This window comes from Chiloscyllium plagiosum, unplaced genomic scaffold (genome assembly GCF_037043375.1).
Source record: "Chiloscyllium plagiosum isolate Xiang-an unplaced genomic scaffold, Cpla_swu_hap1 HiC_scaffold_17, whole genome shotgun sequence".
Lineage (NCBI taxonomy): Eukaryota > Metazoa > Chordata > Chondrichthyes > Orectolobiformes > Hemiscylliidae > Chiloscyllium > Chiloscyllium plagiosum.
The window spans coordinates 16,822,389-16,837,613 of record NW_028270155.1 but is presented as its reverse complement, the minus strand read 5'-3'; the positions used below and the strand labels follow the sequence as shown (position 1 = coordinate 16,837,613).

At 40.4% G+C, this 15,225-nt stretch overlaps 1 protein-coding gene across 8 annotated transcripts in view; it reads left to right on the top strand.

The window, feature by feature from the left end:
- Positions 1-15,225, top strand: part of wwox (WW domain containing oxidoreductase) — a 948,132-nt gene that overhangs the window by 12,241 nt on the left and 920,666 nt on the right. For all 8 annotated transcript variants that reach the window (XM_087995711.1, XM_043706562.2, XM_043706566.2 and 5 more), the window contains exons 3-4: positions 4,853-4,910; positions 6,058-6,236. In XM_087995711.1, coding sequence (XP_087851837.1) covers positions 4,853-4,910; positions 6,058-6,236 — 237 coding nt within the window. The remainder of the gene's footprint in view (positions 1-4,852; positions 4,911-6,057; positions 6,237-15,225) is intronic.

Sequence of the window (15,225 nt, the reverse complement as noted above, 5' to 3'; positions counted from 1 at the left end):
CCATCAGGAAAATCCTTCCTACATCTACCCTGACTCGTCTTAAAGTCATAGCATGGAAACAGACCCTTCATTCCAACTAGTCCATGCTGACCTTAACCCTAAAATCACCTTCCTGTGCTTGGTCCATATCCTTCCAAACAGTTCCTATTTGTGTATTTATCCGAATTTCTTTTTAATGTGGTAACTGTACTCAAATCCATCACTTTCTCTGGAAGTTAATTCCACACACACATCACTCTGTGTGGGGAAAAATGTTACCCTTCCTGTCTATTTTTTTAAAACTCTCTCCTTTCATCTTAACAATATGCCCCCTTGTCTTGAAATCCCCACCCTCATGGGAAAATACCCTGCCATTCACCTCATCTACACTACTCATGATTTTATAAACCTCTAAGGTTACCCCATAACTTCATGTTAGAATTGGTCCAGTTAGAATTTTATAAGGTTTCTCTGAAATCCCTGTTACTCTTCTGAACTCCAGTGAGTATAATCCTAACTGATTCAATCACACCTCATATGTAGGTCCTACCATCTCAGGAATCTGTCTGATAAACCTTTTTGTGGTAAGTCATGATCGTACAAAATGGTGGGGCAGGCTTGAGGGACTGAATTGCCTTCTCCTGCTTCCTAGTTCTTATGTTAGCTGTATTTGCAGTATAATAACCTCCTTCCTCAGATAAGACTAAATCAGAGCATAGTATTTCATGTGTGGGCTCACTGAAGTCTTGTGTAATTGCAGCAAAATATCCCTGCTCCTGTACTCGAATCCTCTCACTATGAAGGTCAACATATTATTTGCTGTTTATATTGCCTGCTGCACCTGCATACCTGCCTTGTGCACAATGACATCAAGGGCTCATTGACTATAAATTGAGAGGGGTGATTTTGCATTCAGATGAATAATCTGCCTTCTAGTTTTTTGCTCCCATCGTGGATAACCTCATATTTATCCACATTATACTGCATTTGCCTGCAGCTTATCAAAATCTCACTGAAGCATTGTTGCATTCTCCTTACAGCTCATCCTCCGTCTGAGTTTTGTCATCTGCAAGTTTGAGGATAGTATATTTAGTTCCCTTATCCAAATCACTAATATATGTTGTGAATTGCTAGAATCCTATCACTGATCCCTCTGGTATCCCACTAGTCACTGCCTGCCATTCAGAAAAAGATTTTGTTTATTCCTACTTTGTTTCCTGTCTGCCAGACAGTTTTTGGTCAATCTCAATACACTACTCCCAATCCCACGTGTTTTAATTTTACACACTTTTTTATATGGAACTTGGTCAAAAGCCTCATTAATGTCAAAAGAAACCATATCAACTGACTCCTCCTTCAACTTGACTAATTTAATTTTCAAAGAATTGTAGTAAATTTGTCAAGCATGATTTCCCTTTCATAAATCCATGTGGACTCTATTGATCGTGCCACTCTTTTCCAAATGCTTAGCTCTTAATTTTTTCTTAATGGACTCTTTAGTGATGTCAGGCTAACTTGGGTGTCTCTGTTCATTTTGGCATCTTTCTTCCTCTTTATATATTTAGAGAAGCCAGATAAAAAATGTCACTTTCTGGAAGGTTGCAAGGGGTTATCACATCTGTAGGAAATATGTATGAATGTTTGCATTTGTTGTGTATGGCTGTTGCTATTTGTTCCCAAGTAACACTGAGTATGGTTAGCGTACTGTTTTCCTTGTAATATCTAGCCCAATGCAAAAGAAAAGTGACTACTTCCAAAGATTCCAGAAAATTAGCAAGGCTTGTGGCAGGAACTTAAAGTTGTGATTTTTAAAATCTTTGCCTAAAAGCTGTTGCTTGGCTCAAGGATACTGTGTCTTTGATTTTATTTTAGAGGGATAGAGGCCAGGCTCTGATCAGTCTGGTTTGGTATGGAGATTAAAGGGTACTGAGAGGCCTTTTTGTTTATATGTAAACAGATGAGACTTCAGGCCAAAGTGGTCATGTTTTACAAGTGACCTGCATAAAGAAAGGGGAGTGGTCAGCTCTCTAACTGAGCTGGGAGTTCAACAGGGAGCTTTGCTCTCTCGTTCTCCCCTCCATGAGGAGGTTGAACAGTTCATCCACTTTACCAACACCTTCCACTTCGACCTCAAATTTACCGGGACAGTCTCAGACTCCTCCCTCCTCTTCCCACACCTCTCCATTTCTATCTCGGGCGACCGAATCAACTAGGACATTTACTATAAACCGACCGACTCCCACAGCTACCTAGACTACACCTCCTCCCACCCTGCCCCTTGTAAAAACGCCATCCCATATTCCCAATTCCTTTGTCTCCGCCGCATCTACTCCCAGGAGGACCAGTTCCAATACCGTACAACCCAGATGGCCTCCTTCTTCAAAGACCACAATTTCCCCCCAGACGTGATCGACGATGCTCTCCACCGCATCTCCTCCACTTCCCGCTCCTCTGCCTTTGAGCCCCACCCCTCCAATCACCACCAGGACAGAATCCCACTGGTCCTCACCTACCACCCCACCAACCTCCATATACATCGTATCATCTGTCGTCACTTCCGCCACCTCCAAACGGACCCCACCACCAGGGATATATTTCCCTCCCCTCCCCTATCAGCGTTCTGAAAAGCCACTCTCTCTGTGACTCCCTCGTCAGGTCCACACCCCCCACCAACCCAACCTCCACTCCCAGCACCTTCCCCTGCAACCGCAAGAAATGCAAAACTTGTGCCCACACCTCCCCCCTTACTTCCCTCCAAGGCCCCCATATCCGCCACAAATTCACCTGCACCTCCACACACATCATTTACTGCATCTGCTGCACCTGATGTGGCCTCCTCTATATTGGGGAGACAGGCCGCCTACTTGCGGAATGTTTCAGAGAACACCTCTGGGACACTCGGACCAACCAACCCAACCACCCCGTGGCTCAACACTTCAACTCTTCCTCCCACTCCACCAAGGACACGCAAGTCCTTGGACTCCTCCATCGCCAGACCATAGCAACATGACGGCTGGAGGAAGAGTGCCTCATCTTCCGCCTAGGAACCCTCCAACCACAAGGGATGAACTCAGATTTCTCCAGTTTCCACCTTTCCTTCCCCCCCTCCCCCCACCTTGTCTCAGTCCCAACCCTCGAACTCAGCATCACCTTCCTATCCTGCAATCTTCTTCCTGACCTCTCCGCCCCCACCCCTACTCTGGCCTATCACCCTCACCTTAACCTTCTTCCACCTATCGCATTTCCAACGCCCGTCCCCCAAGTCCCTCCTCCCTACCTTTTATCTTAGCCTGCTGGGCATACTTTCCTCATTCCTGAATAAGGGCTCATGCCCGAAACGTCGATTCTCCTGCTCCTTGGATGCTGCCTGACCTGCTGCGCTTTTCCAGCAACACATTTTCAACTGTTCCGTATAGTCTAGTTTGGAAAGATTGAGTTCTGTAGGTGTTCTTTGTGTTTCATTGTGTAATTTTGTGAATAAATTTTTTGTCTGTTTTGAACCTGGTAGTCAACCTCTCTAACTTAATCCAGCAAGTTTCACTGCACACTTACCAAAACAAATTGCTAAGTTATGGTCTGGGCTGCCTCCTTAAGAATATTTTGAGTGGTCTGGTCTAATCCATAACACACTCCATGCTGCTTTCTAGCATCAAAATCACAATGAAGCAATATAGTATTTGTCCGCCTGAGAAACATCTCAAAGAACAAACAAGGGCAGATTATTGCTCTTTTATTGAGACTTGGCTCAAGTTCGTATGAATGTGGTGCAGTAATATATTATGATATTGCCAATTGGAAAATGTATGTCCAGAACTGAAATGTTCATATATACTTCACAAATCTCAAAGATTGCAAACACAAAGATCAGCTCTTTAAAAATGCTTCAGCATACACATACTATGTTGTGCATCATCTGTCTTTTTTTTATTTCTAATGTGTGTGTCTGTTGCCTTTTCAGACAGCAACAGCTATGAAAGGTGTGCAGTTGCCTGGTGTTCTCCCTCATCATTGTTAATTTGGTCACTTCCGAAGAGCAGGAGCCAGGATTTACTTCTCTTGCAATAAATAAAGACTTCAGCTTAAATTGGCCTCCAACTACTTCAAGTTTTTATTGCTGAGAGCACTTCCTTAAAAGGATTCCCTGAGTAATGGCTTCAGATGATGGGCCACATTGGATATGGTTCAATTTTTTCATTTAAAAAACAGATTTGTGCTACAGATTACAGTTATAATACTGTTAAATTATGCTATGAATGATATATAAAATAATTGTAGCAACTTAGATTTTTCAGAAGTATACAAAGGTTGTTTTCCTCTCAACTCTAAATTTAAGAAACTATTCAGATGGCTCCATACTATAAAAATGCGGCAATGTGGAAGTTTTCTCTGTCCTGAGCCTAACATTTATGGGGTCAAAGCTATTCAAATTCCTTTTGAACTTTAGTTTAATATGTCTGTACCACACACTCATGCAGTACATTCCAGATCCTAACTGCATTAAAATGTCCCGTCTCCCCCCCCCCCGTGGTTTCTTTGGGTTCTTTGCCAGTCACTTTAAGTCGACATCTGAGTTTTTAATCATTTAACAGGTTAGAACAATTTCTCTCTCCTTTATGTCTCCATTCTTTGTGCGATTGAATGCTTCTAATAAATACCCTTGTGATCTTCTCGAAAGAAAATAACCCCAGCTTCTCCAATCTATGGGTCACCAATGCCTTGCCAGCACTACTCTCATTCCAGGAGTGAATAAAACAGAATCCATGTGACCATAGTGCCTTATTGCTAGGGGAATATTCCATTATTTTGGAGTTATAGTAGAGTATATTTAATATTGAATTAAATTAGTGTAAAAATTGTGCTCTTTGTTTTATAGATTTGCCATATGGTTGGGAACGAGAAACAGATGATAATGGTCAAGTGTACTTTGTTGAGTAAGTATATATAAATTGAATTGTACCTTTCTGCTCCGTATGATGTGATAGTGGGGAGAATGGGACTGTAATAGCAATTTGAGAATGCTTCTTTTTGACAGGTTTGGTATGTGATCTCACTCACCTTTTGTTTGACGAGAAAATTGGGAAATAAGATGCTAATGCTGTGGCTGAGTTAAACAGCCATAACTATGTCTAGTTTTGTTGTACTTGGGTTCCTCACCCACTACATGTCCCTACTGAAATGGCGGGTTGAAGAGTTGAACATTTCACGCTCTTTTTTTGCAACAGTTTGCCTCACTTTTCATTTTTAACCTTTTCCTTTTGACTTGCTTCTCAGTGAGAAGCATGGCCATTATATAGATTCTGGATTTAAAATGTTGAATAAGGATGTTGTATCTTTGTCTTTTCTAACTCGTGCTACCACACATGGTGGCTCAGTAGTTACCACTGCTGCCTCTCAGCGCCAGGGACCTGGCCTCAATTCCAGCCTTGGATGACTATCTGTGTGGAGTTTGCGCATTCTCCCCGTGTCTGCCTGGGTTTCCTCTGGGTGCACTGGGAGGTTTCCTCCCGCAATCCAAAGACGTGCAGGTTAGGTGAGTTGGCCCTGCTAAATCGTCCATAGTGTTTTGGTATGTGTAGGTTAGGTGCATTAGTCAAGGGTACATATAGGATAATAGGGTAGGGGAATTGGTCTGGGTGGTTTACTGTTCAGAGGTCGGTGTGGACTTGTTGGGCCAAAGGGCCTGATTCCACACTGTAGGGATTTTATGATTCTAATAACAATAGATCTGGTGATGGGGCATTTCCTTTTATTAGTTTTTATAGATACCCTGTTTGAAAAGAGTAAGTGCAGTGTTGGGAATCACTTGTGCAATAAGTTTGGATTCTAAACCACTAGTTTCTATAGAGAAAGCAGATTTTGTTTAGAGCTGCTTCTGGCTAAGAAAGAATTCAATTTGTGGTAAAAAGAATACTCCATTTCAATTATAATTTCTACTTTGATGTATACAATTAGAAAGTGAATGGGTAAAAACAGCGGGGTAATAATGGATTCAGTTATTTTGTCTATTTTATTCCCCATTTGATTTGTTTAGATCTTAAAATTAATTGTGAAAGTTGCTTATAACATCTCTTCTTTTAGTCATATAAACAAAAGGACCACATATCTGGATCCACGCTTAGCATTTACTGTTGAAGAAGCATCTGAAAAACCAAATATTCGGCAGAGATATGATGGGAACAGTACTGCAATGGAAATTCTACAAGGTCGAGACCTAAGTGGCAAAGTTGTTATTGTCACTGGAGCCAACTCTGGGATTGGTAAGTAGCACAGATTTCAGTATTACCTTCCTGATGAATAGAAAATGTTTTATAGTTGGAAATTGAGAAATATTTTGCCTCCCTTGATTTTTTTTCCTTGCTTTGAATGCAAATTGTGACTTGGTTGGTGTTGGATGGCTTCATGCTGATTTATTTTACTTGAAACATCAGGCTATACATACATGTATTTGCAATACTACAGGGTCCAATCTTTATTGAAAGTGTACCTGTGGCATATGAGTAAACACTATCTAATCATTCCCTCACTACTCTTGTACTAATGCTGTTTCCGGATCTCTGCTTTCCATGTGCAGTATCAATATGTCATAGTGCACCAAAGGTTCTTCCGTTGAGCAGAAAAGCACCACGCAATCACCAAAGAATATACCTTGTCTTTTGCAGTCTTTTTGATCAATCGTGTTGCCATTCTTGTAGTGTTCTCTTGAGCTCAACTGAACATTTTATTATGATAAATATGCGGTCAAGTTAACTATTTCCAGCAGATCCCAGATATGGCTATTATCACAGATTAGGGACAAAGAGGGCAATTATATAGGTGGACCTGCAGGACACTGTTAGTTTATTTGATGAGTTCTTTGATCAGTGTTTATTAAAGAAGAGGGTGCCCTCAGAATATCAAGAAGTGGACATGATTAGGTTGATAGATGGGGTGAAAATTCATGGGAAATATGGAAGCACTAGCTCTACTTTTGAGTTAATAAATTGCCTGGTCTGGATGACTTGCATCCCGGATTGCTGAAAGAATCTAGGAGATGGTGGGAAGACATACCATAACTTTCTAACCTTTTTCTAGAAGGAGGCAGGATGCAAGAGGATTAGAGAATGGCAAATGTGAGAAAAAAGTGGTGTAGAATTTAGTCCTGATGGTAATTGGCTGGTGTATGTAATATCACTAGTATGGGTAAGGTTTTAAAATCCTTATTGGACAAAATAATCAAGGCTCTTGGAGAGTTTCAGTTAATTAAGCGGAGCCAGCATGTATTTCTACTTTGAGTATATTAAAAGACTGAACTTTCGTAGGCCTCTGTGTTAGAGAATTCCAAAGATTCTCAGTCCTCGTGAGTAAAAAAGAAACAAACAAAAATTTGATCTGTCGTAAGTTGTATCCTGATTATTTTTGCATTATACCTGGTGATTGTATAGTGCATAACCAGGGGAAAGATTTTACAATCTATGCTTTCACATATTCTCCTCCTCTTCCTTGTCAGCCTTTTGCAGGGACTGTTCACTCCAGGGCACCCTGGTCCACTCTTCTTCACTCCCAACACATCCCAGCACCCTGGTGGCACTTCCTCTGCAGTTGCAGAAGATGTAATGCCTGCCCATTTAGTTCCACCCTCCTCACCATCTAAGCCCCCAAGCACATATTCCAAGTGAAGCGCTCAATCTTGTCTACTGAATTTGCTGCTCATAATGTGGTCTCCTCTACAATGGAGTGACCCCTTTGTAGAAAACCTATGTTCTGACTGCAAAAATGACCCTGAGCTTTCAGTTACCTGCCACTTCAACATACTACTGTGGAATTTGAAGTCAATAAATATCTGGAATTAAGATTGTTCTGGTGACCCTGAATCCATTGTTGATTGTCAGGAAAAACCCATCTGGTTCGCTAATGTTCTTCAGGGAAGGAAACTGCCATTTTTATTTGGTCTGGCCTACATGTGACTCCAGACTTATAGCAACGTGGTTGACTCTGAACAATTAAGGATGGGGCAATAAATGTTGGCCTGGCCAGCAATGCCCTAATTCTGTGGATGCATTAAAAAAAAACTGTTTTCTGCCTGTTAGCCAACCATTAATCCATTCCCGTACATTACTTCCAACCTTGTGTGCTTTGTTTTTCTAACCCCCACTCCTTCTCTGGGGGATTTTATCAAAAGCTTTTTGAAAGTCCAACTAGTTTTTGTCAATTGACCTCCCTATAACAATTTTGTTAGTAAAGTCCTGAAATCTCCATGTTTGTTAGACATAAGTTCCCAATTGCAAATCCAAGCTAATTTTTCCCAATCAGCTCATTAAAACCAGTGTCTATTTATCCTATCCATTATAATAATTCAGCATTTTCCCTACTACTAATAAAGGCCAACAGGTCTGTAGTTCCCTGGTATATCTCTTGCTCCTTTCTGAAGTAGGAGTGATGTTTGCTAGTTTCCAACTTGCAGAGATCATTTGAGAATCTATACAGCTTTCCACAGAATTTATGCAAACAATGCACTGACTATCTCTCCAACCACCTCCTTAAATACTCTAGTATGTAGACTATCAAGTCGTGGGGGCTTATCAACTTGCAACCCCATTAATTTTTCCAGTACTGTCGTCTTTGTAATACTATTTTTCTTTATCTCCTTATTCTCTTGAGTCACTTGGATCTCTACTTCTGGGAGATTTCTTGTGTCTTCCTCTGAAAAATAGAGACAAAAGTAATCATTGAGCTTCTCTGTCATTTCTGTATTCCCTGCCATTTCTCTTGTACCCATTATAAATTCTCCAGACTCTGCCTGTAATACATTTGCATTTATCTTAGCTAAACCTTTGCTTTTTATGTCGCTAAGGGTGGCCCTGGAAAAATACAGCAGGTCAGGCAACAATCGGACTAGGAGAGTCGACGTTTCGGGCGGAAGCCCATTGTCAGGAATGTTCAGGAGGAAGGGTGATTAAGAGATAAATAGGGGGATGCGATTGGGGCTGGGGGCGGGGGCAGGGAAGTCGGTAGGAAGGCGATAGATGGTTGCAGATGAGGGGTAATTGTGATAGGTCGGTGGGGAAGGTGGAGTGGTAAGATGAGAAGAAAGATGGACAGTAGCACAGGTCAAAAGGTGTTCTTTCTCTTGTTGATGGGTGTCTTTGATTTGGCAGTGGAGGCAACCAAAGGCTTGCATGTTCTTGGGGGAGTGGGAGGGGGATTGAAGTAGTTGGCCACAGGGCAGTGAGGTTGTTTGCTGTTTTACTGATTGCATTCATATTATAGTCTTCCTTCCCTTATCAATTTCTTAGCCCTTTTCTGTATTCTAACACTGTCCAACTCTTAGATTTCTGATAACTTTCTCGGCCTTTTGTTTTAATCTTGTACATCCTAAAATGCCTTTTTTAACCAGGGTTGATTGGTCTTTTTTGTACCTTGAAGGAACAAGTACTTCATGTAAGGCATGTAGTAGATCTTTAAATATTACCCATTGCCTACAGTCATACATTTTAATGTATTTTTGCATTCAGCCTCATACAGCTTGTGCCTCTCACCTTTGTTATTTTCCTCATTCAAATTTAACATCCTTGCTTTAGATTGAACTTTATCTTAAAATGTAATGTAAAATTCTGTCATTATGGTTATTTATTCCTAAAAATTATTTTACATCAAGATTATTAAGTAGCTTAAGAAGTTTGCATCATTAATGCCAGGTCTAAAATAGCCTGTAGTCAGCTCCTCAACATACCCTCTTGAATACTGCAGTGCACTCCAGAAACTTGTCCTCCACAGCATTAGTGTTCAGTTGATTTATCCAGTCAGTGCACAGTTTGAAGTCACCCATGATTATTGTGTTGCCCATCCTGTATGCTTCTCTCTGCTTAATACCATGCTGCATAGTTTTTGGCTGTCTATAAATAACTCCAAACAATGCTTATTGCTCCGTGCTGTTTCTTAGCTTCACCCAAACAGATTTCACATTGTTCTCCTGATCTGGGGTCCTCTCTTACTAATGTATTGATCCCAACACTTATCAGCACAGCTTCACCTTCTTTTCTTTGACTGCCCTTCCTAAATGTTAAATATTCAATTCCCAATCCTGGTCATTGTGTGGTCATGTTTCTGGAATGCTGTTATATCTTAGCAATTTACAATGTTTTGTGCCTTTAGATGATCTGCCTTACTGCAGATATTGTGTGCATTCAGTTTGCGTGTCTTCAACTTTGTCTTTTTGACACTGACTTTTATAAGTCCTATCTCAAAAATTGACAGGCTGGTTTAAAGAAAACTTGAGGCTCAAGGAAAAGGAGAGTTAGCATTGACTGAAACAAGCAGTTGGCTTCAGGAAAAAGTCATGAGGTGTGGCAAAGTAAGTGACTTGTTTTTCAGACTGGAACATTGAAAAGGAGAAAGTGAGGACTGCAGATGCTGGAGATCAGAGTCGAGAGTGTGGTTCTGGAAAAGCACAGCAGGTCAGGTAGCTTCACGAAGGGCTTATGCCTGAAACATGGATTCTCCCGCTCCTCGGATGCTGCCTGACCTGCTGTGCTTTTCCAGAATCTCACTCTTGACCCTGGAACATTGAAGACAAAAGTACTGCCAAGGCTTACTGTTAGGGTTTTTTTTGATTGATGGAAATGACTTGGATATTGAAATTCAGAGTAAAATTTCAAAAGCAATGATATGAAATTTGGAGGTGTGGCAAACATAGGAACCAGAGGAGGCCATTCAGCCCATTGAGCCTGTTCCACCATTCAATGAGATCATGGCTAATCAGTAGCCTAACTCCATATGTTTGCCTTATATCCCTTAATACCTTGGCTAAACAAAAATAACCTCACTGATTTAAAATTAACTGATCCTGCATCCGCTGCTGTTTGTGGAAGGAAGTTCCAAATATCTGCTACCCTTTGTGTCTGGAAGTACTTCCTAACAGCTCTCCTAAACATTCTGGTTTGAATTCTTAAACTAAACAACTTTGTACAATGCAAGTTTGACAGGCTGCTAGTCGACTAACAGAATGAGCAGATAAATGGCAGATGCAATTTCATGCAAACAAATGTGAAGTCAGATTTTTTTTAGATTAGATTAGATTACTTTAGATTAGATTAGATTACTTTACAGTGTGGAAACAGGCCCTTCGGCCCAACAAGTCCACACCGACCCGCCGAAGCGCAAACCACCCATACCCCTACATTTACCCTTTGCCTAACACTACGGATAATTTAGCATGGCCAATTCACCTGACCTGCACGTCTTTGGACTGTGGGAGGAAACCGGAGCACCTGGAGGAAACCCACGTAGACACGGGGAGAATGTGCAAACTCCACACAGTCAGTCGCCGGAGGCAGAAATTGAACCCGGTCTCTGGCGCTGTGAGGCAGCAGTGCTAGCCACTGTGCCGCCCATTTCTTGGTAGAAAGGATAGGGTGATGTAATATAAACTAAATGGCACAGTTTTAATGTGTGTGGAGAGACGGAAGTACATGTACAGGACATTTTGAGGTGTAGTTATCAAAATATGCAGGATTGTCGGCTTCATAGACGTATGGGGAACATTGCCAGAGAAGTTATGCTGAAGTTATGAAGTTTTGATTAGAACATAATTATTGTGTCCGGTTCTGGTCACCATGCAAATGCTAATGAGGTTATAAGAAATAGGAGTTGGAATAGGCTATTTCTCCCCTAAAGTATGCTATAGTATACTATACAATTAAGTATGCTATACAATTCAATAAGATCATGACTGACCAGATTGTGGTGTTAACTCCACTTTCATGTCTGCCCCCTATAGCCTTTGACTCTATGTTTGGAAGGATGTGATGCCCTTGAGAGAATGTTGGAGAGATTTTCCAGAGATGACAGATTTTGGTTACAAGGTTGGTTTGGTAGTATTCCCCTTGCAGCAAAGAGAGTTGAGTAATTTTATAAAGGTTTTGATCACACCTGATATTAGTGGAGAAGTCAGATCCAGCACTGAAACCTGATTTCATTTACCATATTTTGCTTTTAGCATTTAACAAGGTGGACTTTCACTGAAACACAAATATGCAATGTTGTAGATTTGGGCTTAAAAATAAAGCAAGTTTTTAAAAATGGAATCATAGAATCACTGCAATGCTGATAGAGGCCGTTCGGCCCATCAAGTCTGCATTGACCCTCCAAGACCGTCCCACCCAGACCCACCCCATCCTTGTAATTTCCCCCTCTCCATTTACCACAACTAATTCACCTCGCCTGCATATCCCTAGACACTATGGGGCAATTTAGCATGGGCTGTGTGAGGACACCAAAGCACTTGGCAGAAACCCATACAGACATGGAGAGCATGTGCACACAGACAGTCGCCCAAGGTTGGGAGCTAACCTGGGTCTCCTAGAGCTGTGAGGCAGCAGTGCTAACTAGTGCACCACCCTGCATCTTCACCCTTTGCAAAGGAAGTGAAGATAAGTTAAAAATACAATCCTGTTCATCTTAACAGCATCCCATTACTGTTCACACATACCAAAGAGTAATCATGAGAATAGTCTTTTTATGGAGCCTTTTGTACAACCATATTTAGACTTTCTTAACTTCAAATAATCCCTTCAGAGTTTCAATCAAAAAATTTAGTTGAGAACTTTTAAAGTTTAAAAATCTATGAGCACCAGGTTATATTTCAACAGGTTTATTTGCAGGTACCAGCTTTCGGAGTGCTGCTGCTTTGTCAGGTAGCTAGCACTTTTAAAATAAATGTCTTACATTGTGATAACCTCTTTCATAATGCTCCTAAATTATGTCCCTTTTTCAAAAGCAACTGTTTCAAATATCCAGCTTCTGCGAAACTGCCCAAACTCAAATGTTTTCTTCTAAGCTATTGACCTTTCCCTAATCAAGGGGAATAAAAGGAATCTAAACTGAAAGCTGAGTGCAGTACACTGTTAACTTTATTTGCTGGTAAACTCTGCTAATGAATATACAACCCTATTGAACACCAGGAGCACACTCCTACTGTTTTATAAGTAAGTTAATCATTAAACCCCTTTCGATACCCAGACCAAAACCCAAATGCCACTGGTTGAAATTCAAACTCGAAAACAAATTATATTAAAATCTCTCCACTTCCATCGCAAGTTGTATGAGATAGTAAAAAGTTTAGCTGGATAGTTAGAACAAAATACTAACAGATATTAATGAGTCACCAGGACCTGTTGCAGAAAATATGGTATCCTAACTGTTTTCTCACTTTGTGAATAACGATTGGAGTAACACTTGCGTTGTGCTACAGAACTAAATTTTTGTGTTAAAGCCTTTACAGTCTTCTAATTCACTACTTTGCATTTCACTAGTTTATATTTTCTGTTGTATCAATGACGCACAATTTTGGCCTAGTGGCGTGCCATCTGGTGTGGAATTAAGCCATATGAATAAGCAGCCTTAATTCTGCTAAGCAAAATGTACTACATTAACCTGCTTCCCACTGGGGAGGTGCATTTTGCGTCAGTACCACAGGCAATAGAAATAAGTTGGCAGGACAGCACTCCTAAACATAAAGTTTGCCAGATAATGGGAATATGAAATCAAAACAAAAAAATTGTGAAAATGCTCAGTGGTTGTGGCAGCATCTGTGGGGGAGAGAGAGAGAGCGAGAGTTAATGTTTCCAGTCAATAACCCTTCATCAGAACCTGGAATGTTAACTGTTTCTCCCTCGAGAGATGTTTCTAGACCTGAGTATTCTGTATTTTTCTGTTTTGTTATGACACATTTAAATGTTGCTGTTGACTCTTGCTGCAAAGTGAATATGCGTGGATGTCTGTTAACGGCACAATTGAAAACAGCATACGTTTGTTGCCGGAGGTGGAACAGACACATAGGTTAAGTATAGGAAAGCATGTACAGCATATTTGAAACTCTGTCTCAGCAAGAGTTGCTGCCTTCAGGCGATATGGGATAAAACTAATTGAGCAAAAAAAAACTGAAGCAAGACTGATTGCAGTATTTGTATGTAAATTTCAGGCCCTCCGTTCTTATTTTGCAGAAAAAGATGAACTTGGAAATTCACGAGTTAGCAACAGTTTAAATGGCTCCCATGTGTTGAATAAATGTAGAGGTCGCAAGCACGAGTATTCATTCTTTCAAGCTGTTGCTATCCAAATGTGTTTTAACATCAATGTCCCAGTGCTGATAGTTTGTTGTAGTTGGCTTGCAGAAAAATGCACAGAGCCATAACTGTGTTTTCATTAAAAGCTAAAGTACAATATTTTCTCTGGGTTTGCAAAAGCCATTAAAAGGAAGTCTTTAGAGAGTCTTTGCTGCTGCAGTCTGGAGATATTGAACGAAGTATCAAGATGTTATGTCATAATTATTTGTCAACAAACCGTGATCAACTTGTAAATCTGTTAAACCTGTATCAGTTTTGACTCCTGTAAATATCACTATGCAAGTGAAACTTGCACTGTCAGATCATTGTTGAAATACTGTACTGGTTGATAATAGGCAAAGTTGTATTCTTAGTTTTTGTTATTATTTGAATATCCTTCAAGGCTTAGTGGTCAAGCACAAAATGTATTGTTTAATTCAACAATTTTGAATAGTTCTGGCGCAGAATGATTGTAGTGAGGAAAATCTAGTGAAGCTGGACAAAATTTCGTTGCCAACAGTCGAATCAGTTATGGCTACCATGCAGACACTAATGATCAATTGATTGTACAAGATGTCAGAACAGGTCTGGTGGTTGATCTCCTAAAAATGTGCATTTTTTTTTCTCTGTTCAACCGTTTCAAAGGTCTATTGAACTTTGATCAACATAGTTGGCAGGAGAATCAGTCATTCAACAAGTAAATCAAATTGAAGAAAATACTAATTACAAAGTAGGTCGCAGGAGTTTGCATTTTGAATCTGGATATATTGTACAGTCTTCAAGTATGTTTGCTTGCCAACTTGTAATTCAGCCCATTTTGCAGGTTTTGTGTAGTACAATGGTGAATTGTGGTAAGATCAATGTGTATGTAATGATCTGGAGAAGTTAAATTAGGTAGGTAAGAGTTGTGTAAAACTCAAGCACAAGGTTGGCTTTATATTCTCTAAAAATATAGGAGAGTGTTTGTGCACCTACAGTAAAAATATTTAGCATCAATTGCAACTCCAACAAGCTAGTCTTTGGGGTAACACCAAGCAACTCATAGAAGATCCTTCAGTGCTAAAGAAATTAGGGGCCCACAGTGTTGAAAAAAACTATTATTTTGTTTGTTACTGTGATGTTCCAAATGTTTAGTTCTACTCATTTTAGTAACTTAATATACATT